Here is a 16,523-nt window from a genome sequence, read left to right as displayed (position 1 = left end):
TAGTTAGAATTAAAATTTTTTAAATTCGGCGAAACACAGGTTCAAATTAAAATACAATAATAAAATTAAGATAAAAGATTTACCAAGTCTAAGTTCGAAAATTATTTCATCTATTTCAACGATTTCTCCAAAAGTAGTGATAATACAAAGAAAAATAATATAAAGAGAAAGAAAGAAAAAAAATAATAATAATGCAAGGAATGGGAAATTAAAAGAAAATGAAAGGGAGTAAAGAAAAAAATAGAAATGAAATTCTTGGTAAATAAATCAGAAAAGGCAACTAAAAGGAAATAAGAATTAAGGAATCGTACGCGAACCGCCTTGCGAAGATTCTTGGCGAACAGGGAATTATTCGCGAACCGCCTTGCGGAGATTCTAGGCGAACGGGGAATTATTCCCGAATCGCCTTGCGGAGATTCTAGGCGAACAAAGAAGAATAAGGAATGAGACTGGAGGGGAAGTGAGACAAGGATTAATTGATTGATAGTAATTAGTAAAAATTTATAAATGATTATTAAACCATTTAAAATTATTAGTCAGACATAGGTTTTAAATTGTGAGATAGTAAAATATGAGATAGGAAAAAAATAAAAATTACTCAATTTTACTCACAACTCGTTGGCATCACAAAAATGAGTGGATTGATAAAATTGCAATGGGTGAGGTCGAAGGTTTATAAAATGAAGAGCTGAGTAAGGAGATATTCATCAAAATTCACATGATGTACAATTAAGTGTTAACAAAATCATCTTTACTGTGATATAAAACAGATTAATCAATTGCATATAATAATAATGCAAGAAAAGGGATCCCCGAGGATACATAATTCTAAAATTGAATGACTGAATCTTGACTGGAACTGTGAAACTGAACTGTCAATTGTAGTGCTTATTAGTACTAGTTAACCGCGTTGCACTTTGCACTTGCATTTTAAAGTTATTACTCCTCCTCCTTACTGGATCCTATATCATGACAAATTAAGTCAAATATCTAATAAGCCCAATTCATCATACATAGGCATTCTGTTCATCATAATTTTTTTATAATTCTCATTCTTATAACCCGGAGTACAGCCATCATTGCCCATAAACTCATCCAAATCTTTTGCTTCATCCTTATCGGACATCATTAGCGGTAATGCCGTCATTGATATTATCATTCCGAAGGAAGCCCTTTGCTTCATACTGGCCTTCAGTTCCTCCTTAGTGAATGGCTGCGTTTTGCAATCTAATTGTTTCATAGTCGTCGACAAAGTATCAAGATACTCGTTATACAGAGTATCCCTATTATTTTTAAAGACATCCAGGGAAGGACTTGTGCTGAGGAAATAAATAAGATCGATTGCTGGCGATCCGTAGTAACATAGTTGAAAGTCCACCTGCAATATCAAACCAACTCTTTTGATCAATCTCTTTGACCTCTAAAATACCTAGCAATTGAATTGGAAATGAAATTCGTGCACGGAGAAAAAAGCAAGATTCCTGTTTAGAAAGTCGCGGCGGTCGAGAATTTGTGCGAGTGACATGGGCAAACAGGTGGCGGATGTTCTTGAATTCGATTAACTTTATTATTGCATTATTCATAACATGCTGTATTCTGAAGTATCGCATATTGTCATCAGCTCTTTATTTCGATCGATTTCATAGCTTGTATATGTGGATAATTGAAATACACGTTGTGTATTAATTGTACTCTCCACAGAAAATTATTCATTATATACATATATATCATATATAATTTAAATTTCTTTAAATTATAAAAAAATATATGTTCAAAATGATATAGCAAAGATTTATAGCAGTGTCAATGTTAAAAACTATAATTTTATTGTATATATACGTATATATATACGTATGTGTGTATATAATATATATATATATGTATATTTAATTATATGAATTAATGTATCGAATCTTTTAAATCTGATTATAAAGAATGATAAATAATCAATGAATTTTTATGTTTAGAGGAAATACATGATCTTTTATGATATATGATACTTACGAAAACATGATCAATAGGTTTGCCATCATCATTATATTTGAACATCATATTGTTCACCCAACAATCACCGTGATTGATAACGTTAAACTCATTCTCGGAAAATTTGCACGTATCTATTCCTATATTATATATGTGGTCGACCAATTTAGCAATTTTTTCAGCGTATCTAACATAAAAGTTATATAATTATGAAATTAACATTTAATATATTTTCTAAGCAACACATTTATAATTATGCTTTTTGTTAATGTGTTAAATTTGTTTAATATTTTTTTCTCTTTAAATATTATTTTACTACATTATGTTAACCATATTGGAAAATATTATCTTAGATAAAATATAACACATGTTATTATATTTTTGTGTGTGTTTTTTATGCAAAAAACTTTATTTTTTACTTTACTTTTTCATTCCTGGCCAATTTTCCATTTCCTCTGCTAATTGTTTAGTGCCTTGATAAAAAATTACTCTTACTTCACTCGGATATGCGTTGTTAAACATTGCTCTTGTATACATTTCTTTTTGGTTTGGTTCCTAATAAAAGTACTATTTAAAAAAAATTTTTAAATTTACATCTTTTATCTACATCTATAGCCATAAAATAAAACAAATTTTTATGATTCGCGATAGTTTTAATAGCAATTGATAAATTTATTTGTTAATCCGATTAAGATAATTACATAATATATAACTGTTGCAATAAAATATCTTATTTTATAAAATATCTTATTAATTTAATTTTAAATTAAGATTTTTATTCAAAGATACAAAGTTTCGTAATTTATTTGTCCATGACATATGTTTAATGTGTGATATGTCTAATGTTGACATATGTCTAATATGTTAAAAGGGCTTTATTTTTAATTGTTTATAATTTGAAAAGTTTATATTAATAGAAGTATTAGTAGAATACATTAAAAAAATATCGACTTTAATGGATTAAATTTTTTTTTTATTAATTTGAAAATTGTAAAATATAGCTTTTGAAAAAGGAATTTAAGAATTAAAATTAAAGTTAATATTTCTTTTGTTGAATGCACATAAAATTTTATAATTTTTATTTGTTCTGTTTTTTTAACTAAACATCAAGAGAGAAAGACACGCGCTGCAATAAAAGTTATAATAAAAGATATGAATTTTGTTGAATGTTATTCTTTACTAGAAATTTATCATTAAACTATTTGTTGTATGTAGTTTCGTATTCCCATCTGTCTACACAATTTCTATTTAAATTTATAATTGAAAATAATATTTTGCGAATTTTAAAAGTTTTGGCAATGCTTATTGTATAAAATATCTACTTCTATTTGCTATTATAAATCTAGGGAGTTGTGACAAGAACAGGTTTCGTTTATCTATACACAGTTCTCGATAAAACAAGGCGATAATAAAGTGGAATATTATTTTTGTATGCAATATTAAATCTTACTTAATATTGATTAGCAAATATTTCTATAACATACAATATAATTAAATATATTAAATATACATTATACTAAAGCTGCAATTTTATTTTGTGACTTATATTTTAATAAATTTATAATAATTTATTATTATTAAATTAATAAATATTAATATGTATATATGTGTGTATATATACAGGGTGTCCGTCAATTTTCGACCTTAATGAAATAAAGAAGTAGATTACCTCGAATTAAGAAGGAATGACCTGTATTGTTTTGGAATTGTCGCAATAATTAACGAAATATTAAATAAAAAAGATCGGCCAATCTGCGTGAGTAAAAGCGCGCGGCGACGAGAGTCGTCCCACCGTAATCCGATACTACGAGCGTGGCGAAGCAGTGGGCGGGTCGCTCTCCGAGACATGATGGTGGTTTGCGATATATCGCAATACGCCGAAAAATGACCCGTCCCCCCTTTTCGTGGCGAGAAAATGATGTGCAGAGAGAACGGTTCTCTCTGCGAACCGTTTTATAAGATGCTCTAACTTCGTTACTAAATTTGCGCTGAAGATGACTTAAAAATAAGTCGAAACGTCCGCACACACCTTTAATTCTTATATATATTATATCGATTTTGTGTTTTTTTGAGCTTGTATTATGAATTATTAATATATTTTTTGATTAATTTACCTACATTATTAATTTGATCTTTAGCTCTCTACGCCTATTTGACCACTTTAATATAAAATTAATTATCTCGATTATTGTATGCATTTGCCATGAAATGAAAGTGAAGTGATTTTTCATATATCACTTGCATCGTTTTATATTACTTACGGAAATGCTATTCACATGAATTTTATTATATGAAGTGAATTTCTAGTTATCGCAATAAAGTATTACGCATTAATTCGTAATGATTTACCTTCTCACATATGGCTACAGAAGTTGCATGAAATCTGGCTAATCCACGCAACGCTAATATACAATGATCTAAATCGAGGCCAGAATGACGGCATGCCATACGATAACCGAGAGGCGCAAGATCCTCTAATACCAAAAGAGTTGGATTGTCTTCTTGCACGTACATGCTTTTTCCGCCCAAACGATACTTGGGTTGTATCAACTTATTCATTTTGTCCAAGGTGTCTGTCATCATCGACATTTCCGTGTAAAAAATACGCGACTTTACAATCTGTAAGATATTTTTATTAAAAATCGGTAGAACAAATAGAGAAACTTTATCATATATTTGCAATATTAACCATAATAAAGACCTGAGAACAAAAAGAAGCTTTTTATAAATTAAATGCACGTGTGCCATTTATATAAATAAATGATATTTCTTTCTCAAATTAAAATTTTATAAAATTTTGAAGAATGGTTTATTTTTTATTTATTTGCTTGCATGATTCGCACTTAATTTTTATAATGCCTGAATATATATAAGATATATGTTCTTCAATATTTTTCCAAGAGAATGTCTATGAGGAATCGAATTAAATAATTGGTAATTATAATTAATAATTGGTTATTATGCATAAAAAGGGCCCATCTTCGCACAAATGTGTTATTGACGTATGTTGTGAAGATGTTATCCCTGATTAACATTCTGAAGGTTTTAGCAAATAAATGTGAGAAATATTGGGATAAAGATTCTACTTTATTTGTTCACCGATTTGCTTTATTTTTAAATATGTTATAAGAGAGATCTTCCCAAGTAGTTTCGTGTATATATATATATATATATATATATATATATATATATATATAAGAGTCGGACTCAAATAGTTTTGGAGATATAGGCTGAAGAAGGATAAAAATAATAAATACAAAAATAAGAGAAACCTTCGGGATAAATATGCATAATAACGGACCCAGTCCCAATGATCTTGACCTTCACATATGTTATCAAGATTACTGTGCTGAGTAACATTTAAAAGATTTTAGTCGTCGCTCGTTATTTATTAAAAAGTTATTAACAAAACAATTTTACAATTTTAATGCTTTTTATCTTTGAAAATATTGATTTCAGAAATTATTTTTATTATATATATAAAAATGTATTATTAATTTCTGAATAGATTTTTTCCTCGCTTAGAAGTAAAAATATACTTTAGGCCTTCGGCCCCCCCTCCCGCAACCACCTCACCGGCAAGGTAGACCTGCTTTACAACTTACAGCATATATTCATTGTGATTCAACTAGAGGATGCATTGCGAAGAGTTCAATCACAATGGATATATGCTGTAAGTTGTAAAGCGAGGTCCACCCCCTCTCCCTGCGCGCACATGTGTGTGTGTGTGTGTGTGTGTGTGTGTGTGTGCGTGCGTGTGTGTGTGTGTGTGTGCGTGTGTGTGTGTGTGTGTGTGTGTGTGTATGTGTATACATACATTTATGATATTTTTTAATTGTATTAAGTTGTATTTAATTCTATAAATTTATAATGTAAATTGTATTAAAATTTAAATTGTATTAAATGTATTTAAAATTATTATTTTTTCGTATAACAGCTAAAATAGTAGCTTTATGAAAAAAATGCATATAACCTTTTTTGTAGAGTTTTTCAACGCCTTTATTTTTTGCTTAAAATTTTTTTTCTCAAATCAATATTTTCGGACATAAAAAGCATTAAAATTGTGAAATTCTTTTGTTAATAATTCTTTAATAAACAACGACTGCCGGGTGAAACCTACAGAATATTAATTAGAGATATGATCTTGACAATATTTGTCAATGATAGATTTGTACGAAGGTGGGCCCTTTTTCTGCATAATTACCAAATAATTTTAAACTAAATAATAAAATTTGTTCTTTATTTATTTGTTTGTTTACTTATGTTTTATATATATGTTATATTTAATTTATTTACTCATATAAATATGTATAAATTAAGTAAACTTACAAGATCCTTACGAATGCCTTCAACTGAAGGCATGATTTTCAAGATGACAGATTTTTTTTCCGTAATTTTACGGCCATCTTGGTCACGTGAATATTCGACATTAACCCTGATCATGTCACTAGTATAATTGTCACCCTTATTCGTGGCCGGTTTCGAGAATATATCGATTACTTGGATGGAATTGTCGTTTTCTGACTTTCGCAGGACCTTCTCCATGAAGCACAGATTCAGCCATGTCGGTGTCTCTAAGGCCATTTCTGAAATTGAAATTGGAATTGGAGAATTTCCCCGGCAAATCATTCCCGGCGAATTCTTCTCGCCATGTCACGAAACGCGAAAACGATTCTTTACGATAATTTATTGTTCGTGGCAAGATTTATCACGTTTTCTTTCTTTCTAGCCAACTCGCTCCCTTCCGTCTCTGTCTCTCCCTCTCATTCCAGCTTCTAGTTTCCTTCATCATCCCTTTCTCGTTGTTTTTCGCTCGCTTTATTGCCATTCAGTAAAGTTAGAATGCCCATGCGAGCAACAGGAAGGGATAACGCGCGCAGACATAAACTGCGTACTGTGAGAGTCGGAGCTTCGGTTAGCTTCGGATAGTATAGGGGAACAGAGATATTGTTTTCTATCTCCTTCTCTCACTTTCCACAGTCGGCGATGAGCCAATGCTTCCTGTTCTCGTTGCCCCTGGCCTATCACTTTATTTAATACTTTATTTTATACTTTATTTAACAGCGTTAAATGTTCTTACAGCCTTTGTATATTATTATATTATATATTATGCATTATATATTATATAGCATGCATTATGTATCAAATATACGTATCTTAAAATTGCTAATATATAATACATAATACATACACAATATAAAATATATAATACATATACAATATGAACTAGCGATTACTGATTTTGCGAAATTTTACTTCCACTGACTATAATTAATGAGATATAAGATAAAGTAACAAAAAATAAGCGTTTCTACTAGAATTCAATGAAATACTGATTCAATGAAATAGTGATCTTATTCATATATTTGAAAGTAGAAATTAATATAGTTTCATAATTATATATTGTAACGTGACACTTGGCGGTCCGTCACAAGGATCGCGAGATCTGACTGGTATTATTTTTGGGCTCTCGTTCTCCCCCTGATTTAGGGAGAGAGAGCGAATATTGGAGGCGAGAGTAAGCTCGGAGTAAGACGGGTCTTCCGTTCATCACTGTTCGGCGGACCATTGTACGAGGACGACGGCCCATATTAATCGATCTATCGTGCGGATGCCGAGAGAGCCAAGGACTTCAAGGAGTCATCGGTGAGACGAGCGTCGACCTCCTCAGGCCGTTTTATCGTTAGAGAATCAGGTAGAATTAGCCCGAACAGAGTCCACGCCGAATTGCTGCCGTCGAAATTTCATTATTCGAGATTACTCCGAGTTTCGATAATTGCGTAGTAGAGTACGACGGCTGGCAGATATACTTTGTTCGAGCTACGATAATATTAAGTGCCCTCTCTCCCGGTTAAGCGCCGACAGTCACATTTATTGTCTTTTCTTTTGCGATTATTGTGCTTGTAAAATTTTGATATAAAGTAGTTTGTGATACAACGAACTCACACACGAAGGCGATCGCGATATTTGAGCCGGCAAATGCGTCGCGGCATCGACTCGCGTGTCCCCGCGACGTGAATCGTTCGATCTTTATTATAATTTATCGTTTACGCTTTTGAGATTATATTACCGTTAATTGTTTGCGCTTATGTTCGATCGTTTATCTTGTGTAATTGCCTAGTCGTTCTATCCCAGGTAGCACATAATCGTTTCAAAAACGTTTCTCAAATGTTTCTTCGAAACGTTTCATAACCGACTCTTGCAAACGTTTTTGATTGGTTAAAATGTCCACTCAAGAAACGTTAAGAGATACGTTTCTTGTTTGGCAAAAAAAACGTTTAAAAAACGGTTAAAATACGTTCTCTTCTTTTATTCATGAAAAGTTTGTTTTCTCATGGAATTAATAAAATAATGCATTAATACACACATACACACACATTTTTTAAATGAAATTAAATAAATCATTAATATACATACACACACACATATATATATTAATGATTTATATAATTTCATTAAACAAATGTGTATGTATATGTGTGTATATAAATGCATTATTTTATTAATTCCATAAAAAAAAAACTTTTCACGAATAAAAGAAAAAAATGTTTCTTTTTCCTTTATATATATATATATATATATATATATATATATATATATATATATAGTCATATAAATGCAATAATTTATTTGACTTTAATTTGAAATTAAATAATATATTTTCTGCAACGTTATAATAAAAAGTGTTACAGTTGAATATCACATAAAGTATTTAAATAAATTTTTAATAAGTAATTTTCATTAATGGAATTCTTAGATTTATGTGACTAAATTAAATTCTAAAAAAAAACTAAACATTATAATTATATTTATCAACAAATTAAAATGTGTGTAAAATTGTGTATAAAAAAATTAATTAATTAAGATATTTAATGATATAAAATTAAATTAAAAAATTAAAACAAATAAAATTTTATAAAATTAACATAAATATTTTAGTTTTTTCATGAATATAAATTATTTTTTCTGTACTTATAATTAAATCTCAACATAACATAAATTACTTTTTCTGTACTTATAATTAAATCTCAACATAACATAGCTAGGATATTATGAGGTTATTATGAGTATTTTGAGATCTGATGAATCTTTTTTTCAGTCCATTATTGTTGCTTTTTTCAGTTCATTATTGTTGCTGAAATGTCTTTAATGCCCTAATTTCTGCTAAAGCAACACGAGTAGATGACAACTTCAACCAATCTTTGATAGAATTTTCAATTGTGTTTATTGCAGCATTTGGTTCAACATGTCTTACGGTAGCTGAAAATTATACAAAATATATAATAGTATTATTATAGTATATTATAATTATTTATTATATAGTATTTATTTATTATATAGTATATAGTATCTTATAATTACACAGTAGTTATACAATATTATATATTATAGAATATTATAGAATATTGGCAGCAGTATTGTGGCAATATTGCAGCGTTGTAACAATATTAATAATATTGCTACAATATTCTATGCTGTATAGGCATATAATAAACACATTTAGTAAATATTATTAATGCTGACTGAATGCTTAAAACAAGTACAAACCTATAATCAAATCTTTTATTTTTAAAGCTTTGAACGCTTTTTTAGGTGCTCTTCCTGCCCAATTAAATTTCTTAGCATAATTATTTGTTATTACTTTTTCTAATGTTCTTCTTGTTATCTGTACAATCGTTGTACCACCAGATACAGATAAAATATTCATCTTAAAAAGAACAATGATAATCTTAATTTAATAAAAAAATAGATTAAAAGAGAAAAAAAAATGAGAAAATTTATAAAAGCGACTTAATGAGTTATATTTACCATATATTCAACATTTTGTTTTGTATCTAAAAATCTTTCCATATTTTCCAAATGTTCATCGGTGTCAACTGGTAGTTCAGGAACATTTTCCATATGGGGTATTTTTGATTTTTGAAAATGTGATACAAGTTGTTTGACCATCGGAAGAAGCAAGTTCATAGAATTTTCTAAGCTCATTAATTTTGTTAGAATGAGATAAGGGAAGTCTAGAAATAACATTTTATATTAGAGCTTTTAAAAAATAGAAAAATTAATTTATTTTTTCACTGTTATTATTCTCTTTATCGGTCAAATTATTTTTATTTTAATATATTTCGAAAGTGTGTGTGTGTGTATGAATTGTAAACTAGTTTTTAATTTCATAAGAGTAGCTCCTGACTGTAGAAGTATAAAAAAATGTAATATAAAAAAAATATAATATAGAGAAATTGAATGGTAAGTGTTGCACAGTACGTGGGAATAGTATATAAATATTCAACCAATACGTAAAATTGATACTTAATTAATTTAAGCACAATTATTGAAGAGAACCGACTTTTATATAGATCCAAGTGCAGATTATTCAGGATATTATTTTATACATTATTTCAAGAGCAAAGTTATTGTTAAACTATAGATAATTTTAATAATTACTAATATTATTGCAATAATTTTGTACATACAAAAAAGTTTAATATCTTACCTGATTTGTGGAATTCTGAAATGGTCAATGTAGTTCTGAATTCTTTTTTTTGTGGAGAATTAACTGCTCTTTCTGAAAATCTTGGAGGACTAATTGCAACATTAGATGTACATTTTGAAGAATTGTCAATATCGGCTGTCGATGTTGATGGTTTGTATGAAGCAATTGTAGGTTTTTTCGATAAAATATTATTTTTTGTAGATGCTATTTTAAATGTAGGAGGAGAGATAGTTCTGAATTCTATATTCTGTGGAAAACTAACTATTCTTTCTAAAGATCTTGAAGGACTAATTGTAATATTAGATGTATATTGTGAAGAATTGTTAATATCGGCTGTCGATGTTGATGGTTTGTATGAAGTAATTATAGATTTTTTCGATAAAATATTACTATTTTCTGTAGGTGTTATTTTTAATGTAGGAAGAGATGGGATTTTGCATGATGTTTCTTCAATTTCTGAAGAATCTGAAGAATCCGAACAAAGTCGGAAAGGTCTTTTCACGTTTCTTTTTGGCCGTTGGTATTCAATAGTTGGTTGCAATTCTACATCAGTTTCTAAAGTAGATGTAAATTCAGCATCTACTAATTTTTTCCTCGCATCATCGTAAGAAGCTAAAATAATAATGAAATAATAAATTATAAATTTTTTAAATAATGTAAAATCCAATATCATCAATTCAAAAATTGAAAGCATGTATAATAAAAAATGAAAATTATACTCGTAAATATTTTATAAAAAAATTGTATATTGCAAATATACACAATACTAATCTCCGACAGTACATAATAAAATTACATTATAAAAAAAAAGAGGAATATGTAGTATATATTGAAAAAAAAAAACAAGAGATACTTTAATAAATACGTAGATGAAATTTCCGATATATGTTAAATATTGATATAATAAACAGTATAAATGAAGAAAAAGTATAAATATTTTTACTTTTTCATAAAATAAAGTCAAAAAATTTACCATATGTATGCAATATTCTGCATTTATACTTTATTCAATTTTTGTCCGGTAAGTAACATTTTTCAATAGCCTTACGAATTTGTTTGGTGGAAATTGTTTGAGGCCAAAAACAATACCATATTTCCTTCTCTTTTTCTAACCAAATATTAGGGACCACTTCAACTTCAGGTTTTTGTTCATTTGCAAATTCTATTAGTGAATACATAATCTGAAAAAATAATAAAATGTAAAAAAATAAATATGAGTCCATTTCGTCAAGTCAAAATTCTTAAATATAAAATCAATATTGCACAGAAATATTTTTTTATAAAAACTAACTTTAAATTTCAATAAAATAAAATAAAACATATAAGCTTTTATATGATTATAAATCTCTCTCTAGCTTGAAAATCTTTTTAAACAAATTTATAAACTTACATTGTTTAAAAAATTAACACTGCTTTTCGCCCAAAAATAATATATAATATATACATATACATAGTACAAATATATACAATAATATATATAATAAAATAAAAAGATTAATTAATTAAGATTAATAAATGTATTATAATTCATGAAGAAGAGGAAAGGCAATATAAGTTCCTTTTTCATTTCCGGACAATAACATGTTTTTATATTTTACTGATGTAAAAGGAAATTCTTCTATATTAGATGATATGTGAGACACTTTAAAAATGTTCAATAATTTCGATGAACATGGATAATCATAAAACTCAGAAACTTTTAGGAATCGACGACAAATTAAGGAATAAAATTGATCTTTCAAGCACAGAATGTTTACTATCTGAACAATGATATCTCCTTCCATTGAAACACAATTATCAGGTGAAAAAACTGTCAAAATATATGTCGGCGTTTTCAATTTCTTGTACTGTAAAATCAAATCAGTTGTACCTCTAAGTGTAGGTCCTTCAAAATGTTTTTGCTTAGGCTCTAATTTAGTTATTGATAATTCAGTTTTTGAACAATAAAATAATTCGAATATACGTCTACAAAGTTGTGCATGAGAATTTGCGGATGATCTTACAAGTGTTTTTAATTTTCCTAAATAATTTTCGAAGGGAAAGCAACTAATTGTATTTAAATTACCAAAATTCCTCACATCTGTTACTAAGTGAATTAAACTGTGAACATTATATGTTACTACTTCTTTCCCATAAGATTTTTCAAAATACTTTACAAAATTATACAAAACTTCTTCTGCAAAATTAATATATTTAGAAATATGATTAACATTACTCAAAATTGTAATACCAACATGAAACATTAAAAAATGATTATAAAGTTGTTTAGGCAAAATATTTATTAAAGAAATTGGACCAATATATAATAAAAATAATCTAAACTCATTTGCTTTCCATCGATTTAAGTCCGATATAGGTCTAGGATTTCGAGAAAATTCACGAACTATATAAGGACGTAACGAAATTAATTTATCCGATAAATTATTAATGATTCTTCCAGATAATTTAAAAGGAGGTTTCCCCTTTAATGTCCATAATATCAGCAATTTTTTCATTATTCCTAAATATACTAAATGCATAGGATCTAATGGAAATTGACTCACTATATCTACATTTAGATCCAATAATGGAGATCTTCCCTTATGATGTTCTTCATGTATTTGTTCAATAAAAGTTTCTTTTGTTTTAAGTTGTCCGCTTTTATATGAAAAAATTATTTTATGATTAATATATTCTCCCTCAATATTGTATTTTTCACATCCATGCCTAGAATTATGACCTACACAGCATTTTAGAAAAGCTCGTGCAGGAGCATCACAAATCAAAGATCTAATTCTAATTTGAAATAATTTATGACTTATTTCAATACCATTCTTTAATATATTATTAAGTTCGTGTATCAAATTTTGTAAATAAAGGTCAATAGGTTCTGGCTTTCCTCGGCCAGTGAATAAACCTACAATAAATGATTTATTTGATGAAATTAAAGTTAATGATCTACAAAGAATAGGCCAGACAACCGTGCTATTACTTTTAAACAAGGGTAAACCGTCAATATTAAAATCTAAATTAATTATTTTTGAGCATGGTTCTTTTTCTAATAGAAGATGCAACTGATCATATATACCAAAATAAGTAAATTTTCCATTTTGCAAATCAATTGAATTTGTAGTTCTTGGAGTGTATAACAAAGACCTTCCAGATAATGGTAAAGGTATATTATAGTGATATGGACTTAGTAATGACAATAAGTCATCTAATGCTGATAGTGTAATGTTATGTGTTAGAGCCCACTTCCTCAATTTATTTAGGAAATTATCAGATAATGATTCACACTCTGAAGAATCATGTTCTTCACTGACATATAGTTCTTGAAATGTCTCACATGTAATATTAGAGGTTTCATTAAATAATTTCTTGTTTTTTAATTCATTATTATGAGTTAATTCCTTGTCTTCGAATTCATTATTCTGTTGATTATATCTTTGATCTAAATTCAATTCCGAATCTTGATCTACGTTTGATTCAAAATGTGCATCGATAACTGAATGTGATGTTGATGGTTCATCGGTAATTGAATATGATATTGATTTTGCCTGATTAAATTCATTTAATAATTCCTGGACTTGGTTTTGTATATTTCTTTTTGTTTGCTTTTTACTAAGAAATTTAGTTTCTTTTATTATATTCATATTTAAAAACAATTGAGAATTTTTTCTATTATTTTTTAAATGAGTTAAAATATAATATATATGTATATAATGTATATAATATTATATAATGTATCTAATAATATGTATATATGTATAATATACGGCCAAATACTTATATTCTGGATATATTATTTCCTGGAAACATTAATTACAAGCATTATAATTAAGGAACAAAAGAATAATATATAATTTTGTAAAATAATTTGAATAATATATAATATTAAAATATAATATTCATATATAATATTACATATATAATATTAATAATATATAATATTGTAAAAGTTCTTAATATATCCCTACATAGTAGAAAATGTGAAATGTCAATCAGATATTACACGCAAATTGATATTTTCTTATTAAATGTAAAATATATTACATGTAAAATGATATTTAATTCACATCTCATTGTCATTAAAAAATGTGTTTTTTGTATGTATATAGAAATATATCATGAAATTACGTAATTTAACTCATTCATCAAATATATTATTAAATCATATATAACTTACCTTATTTGTTACAGAAGTGTAATAAAATATATATATATATATATATATATATATATATATATATATATATCCGTGTGTATGTTATATTCCCAATAAGCAAAATGTAAGCAGTATGTCGACAGACTGGCAACAGATTTGATCAAACCATGTCAGCAGAATGACATCTACTGCGTTCTCATTCTGCTTCTAATCTGCTAGCAGAACCTGCTCACAGAATCGGATATCAGATTGTCGGCAGAAACTGAGCAGGATCTGCTATCAATGCTAACATGACTTGATGTCAGACTGTTAGCAGAAATCGAACAGGATCTGCGCGTGCAATTTGATGTTAGATTGTCCGCAGAAACCGAACAGAATCTGCGGATGCAACCTGATGGCAAATGGACAGCAGAAATTTCACAAGATTTGCACTTTTATTAATATTATATAAATGCAACAAAATTGATTATTACAGGTGCTAAATAACAATATTACCGCAAGTTAATTAGAATTTTCTTATAGAAAATGACATATATGTAATATGTTATATCATAGTTATATTTCATATAGCGAAGGACTAATTTCAATTCTATTTAATTAAATTAATAATAAAGTAAATGTAACTTGTAAAACTTGAGATGTAATTTATTTAGAATTAAATTCTTGCTTTATGCCTCAAATAGCCAGTGCATGAATAATTTTCCATATATTATATTGATTCCAATCAGTTTAATATTCTGAATTCTGACTCTCATTTGCTTGTATCAGATATCAGAAATTAAAGTGAAAAATTAAAATGATGATTACTATATTTTTAGTCTTTTATTCATATTCGTGGCTTTATATATATTTCTGACAGAAATTCAATTACGAGAAAGTACAGCTCACGTAGCGGTAAGTGAAAGAACTATCGAATCATGCAAATCCTGTTCCATTTCTGCCATCAATCTGCTATCAGAGATTGTATGCGCAGATCCTGTTCGATTTTTGCCGACAATCTGTTGTCAAATTGCATCGCACAGATCCTGTCCAATTTCTGCCACCAATCTGCCACTAAGTTATGCCGGCAGAATCTGTTCGATTTTTGCTGCCAATCTGGTAACTGATTATGTTAACAAGCTTTGTTATATTTCTGTTGACATTCTGGCGACATCACATGATATATCAGAACCTGCATCGATTCTGTAATCTTTCTGTCGACAACAATTTCTAACAGATTCCCTGACAAGATCTGCTTTAGCAGACTTGGCTATTGGGGTTAATTAATACTTTGTACTTTCTACGGATTTCACTGTGTAGTCGGTGTTTTCTAATCAACATAACCTATATGTGTTATGATCTAACACGTGAATCGATTATAACCTCACTGCTCTTTTTAACACTTTTCCGTATTTCACTCAAAGTATTCCATAGTTTACTTATTATTTACAATGTTTACAAGCACTATATATTCTTTAAACAGCAACGAAGATTTTATGATCGTTGCAAACACTTACTATAAGCGGAAGATAGTGGAATATCTTGCAATAAGACAACGAGGAAAGTGAAAAAGAGAGAGAATGAGTGTGAGAGAGAGAAAGAGAAAGAGAGTGTGAGAGAGAGAGAGAGAGAGAGAGGGAGAGAGAGAGAGAGAGAGAGAGTTGCTGTTACCATAAAATCTGAAATATGAATGTATATATTTTAATCTAATTAAAATAATTGAATTATAATTAATATAATTAATAAATAATATATTTAAAAAAAGGAATATTCATATATTTGGAAATAGAAATTAATATATAGTTTTCATAATTATTGTATATATATATATATATATATATATATATATATATATATACATAATTTAAAATTAATTTGAAATGAATTAAAAATTAGTTTTTATTATGTCCATAGAAACGTGAAACA

The 16,523-nt window shown here is 28.1% G+C and overlaps 1 protein-coding gene and 1 pseudogene across 1 annotated transcript; both read right to left on the bottom strand.

Annotated features, from left to right (window-relative positions):
- Positions 1 to 965: 965 nt before the first annotated feature.
- LOC105254559 lies at positions 966 to 6,567 on the bottom strand. Its single transcript, XM_025406700.1, has 5 exons — positions 6,313 to 6,567; positions 4,333 to 4,602; positions 2,408 to 2,538; positions 2,005 to 2,170; positions 966 to 1,378 (listed from the first exon to the last, which is right to left on the bottom strand). The coding sequence occupies exons 1-5, from the start codon at positions 6,565 to 6,567 to the stop codon at positions 983 to 985; spliced, it is 1,218 nt and encodes a 405-aa protein (XP_025262485.1). The 3' UTR covers positions 966 to 982.
- Positions 6,568 to 8,996: 2,429 nt separating this feature from the next.
- On the bottom strand, positions 8,997 to 14,655 carry LOC112637299 (annotated as a pseudogene).
- Positions 14,656 to 16,523: the final 1,868 nt, after the last annotated feature.

The sequence above is a fragment of the Camponotus floridanus genome, unplaced genomic scaffold, assembly GCF_003227725.1.
Source record: "Camponotus floridanus strain SB8 unplaced genomic scaffold, Cflo_v7.5 scaffold151, whole genome shotgun sequence".
NCBI lineage: Eukaryota > Metazoa > Arthropoda > Insecta > Hymenoptera > Formicidae > Camponotus > Camponotus floridanus.
Note: the sequence above shows the minus strand (reverse complement) of the source record. Positions and strands in the feature narration are given on the sequence as shown.

Bases quoted from the DNA above. Each gene is read 5' to 3' on its own strand.
- LOC105254559 (XM_025406700.1), bottom strand. From the start codon at position 6,567: ATGGCCTTAGAGACACCGACATGGCTGAATCTGTGCTTCATGGAGAAG. The intron at 2,539-4,332 runs GTAAATCATTAC...TACTTTTATTAG, and splicing joins CTGTAGCCATATGTGAGAAG to GAACCAAACCAAAAAGAAAT. The intron at 2,171-2,407 runs GTAAAGTAAAAA...CTTTTATGTTAG, and splicing joins AATTGGCCAGGAATGAAAAA to ATACGCTGAAAAAATTGCTA.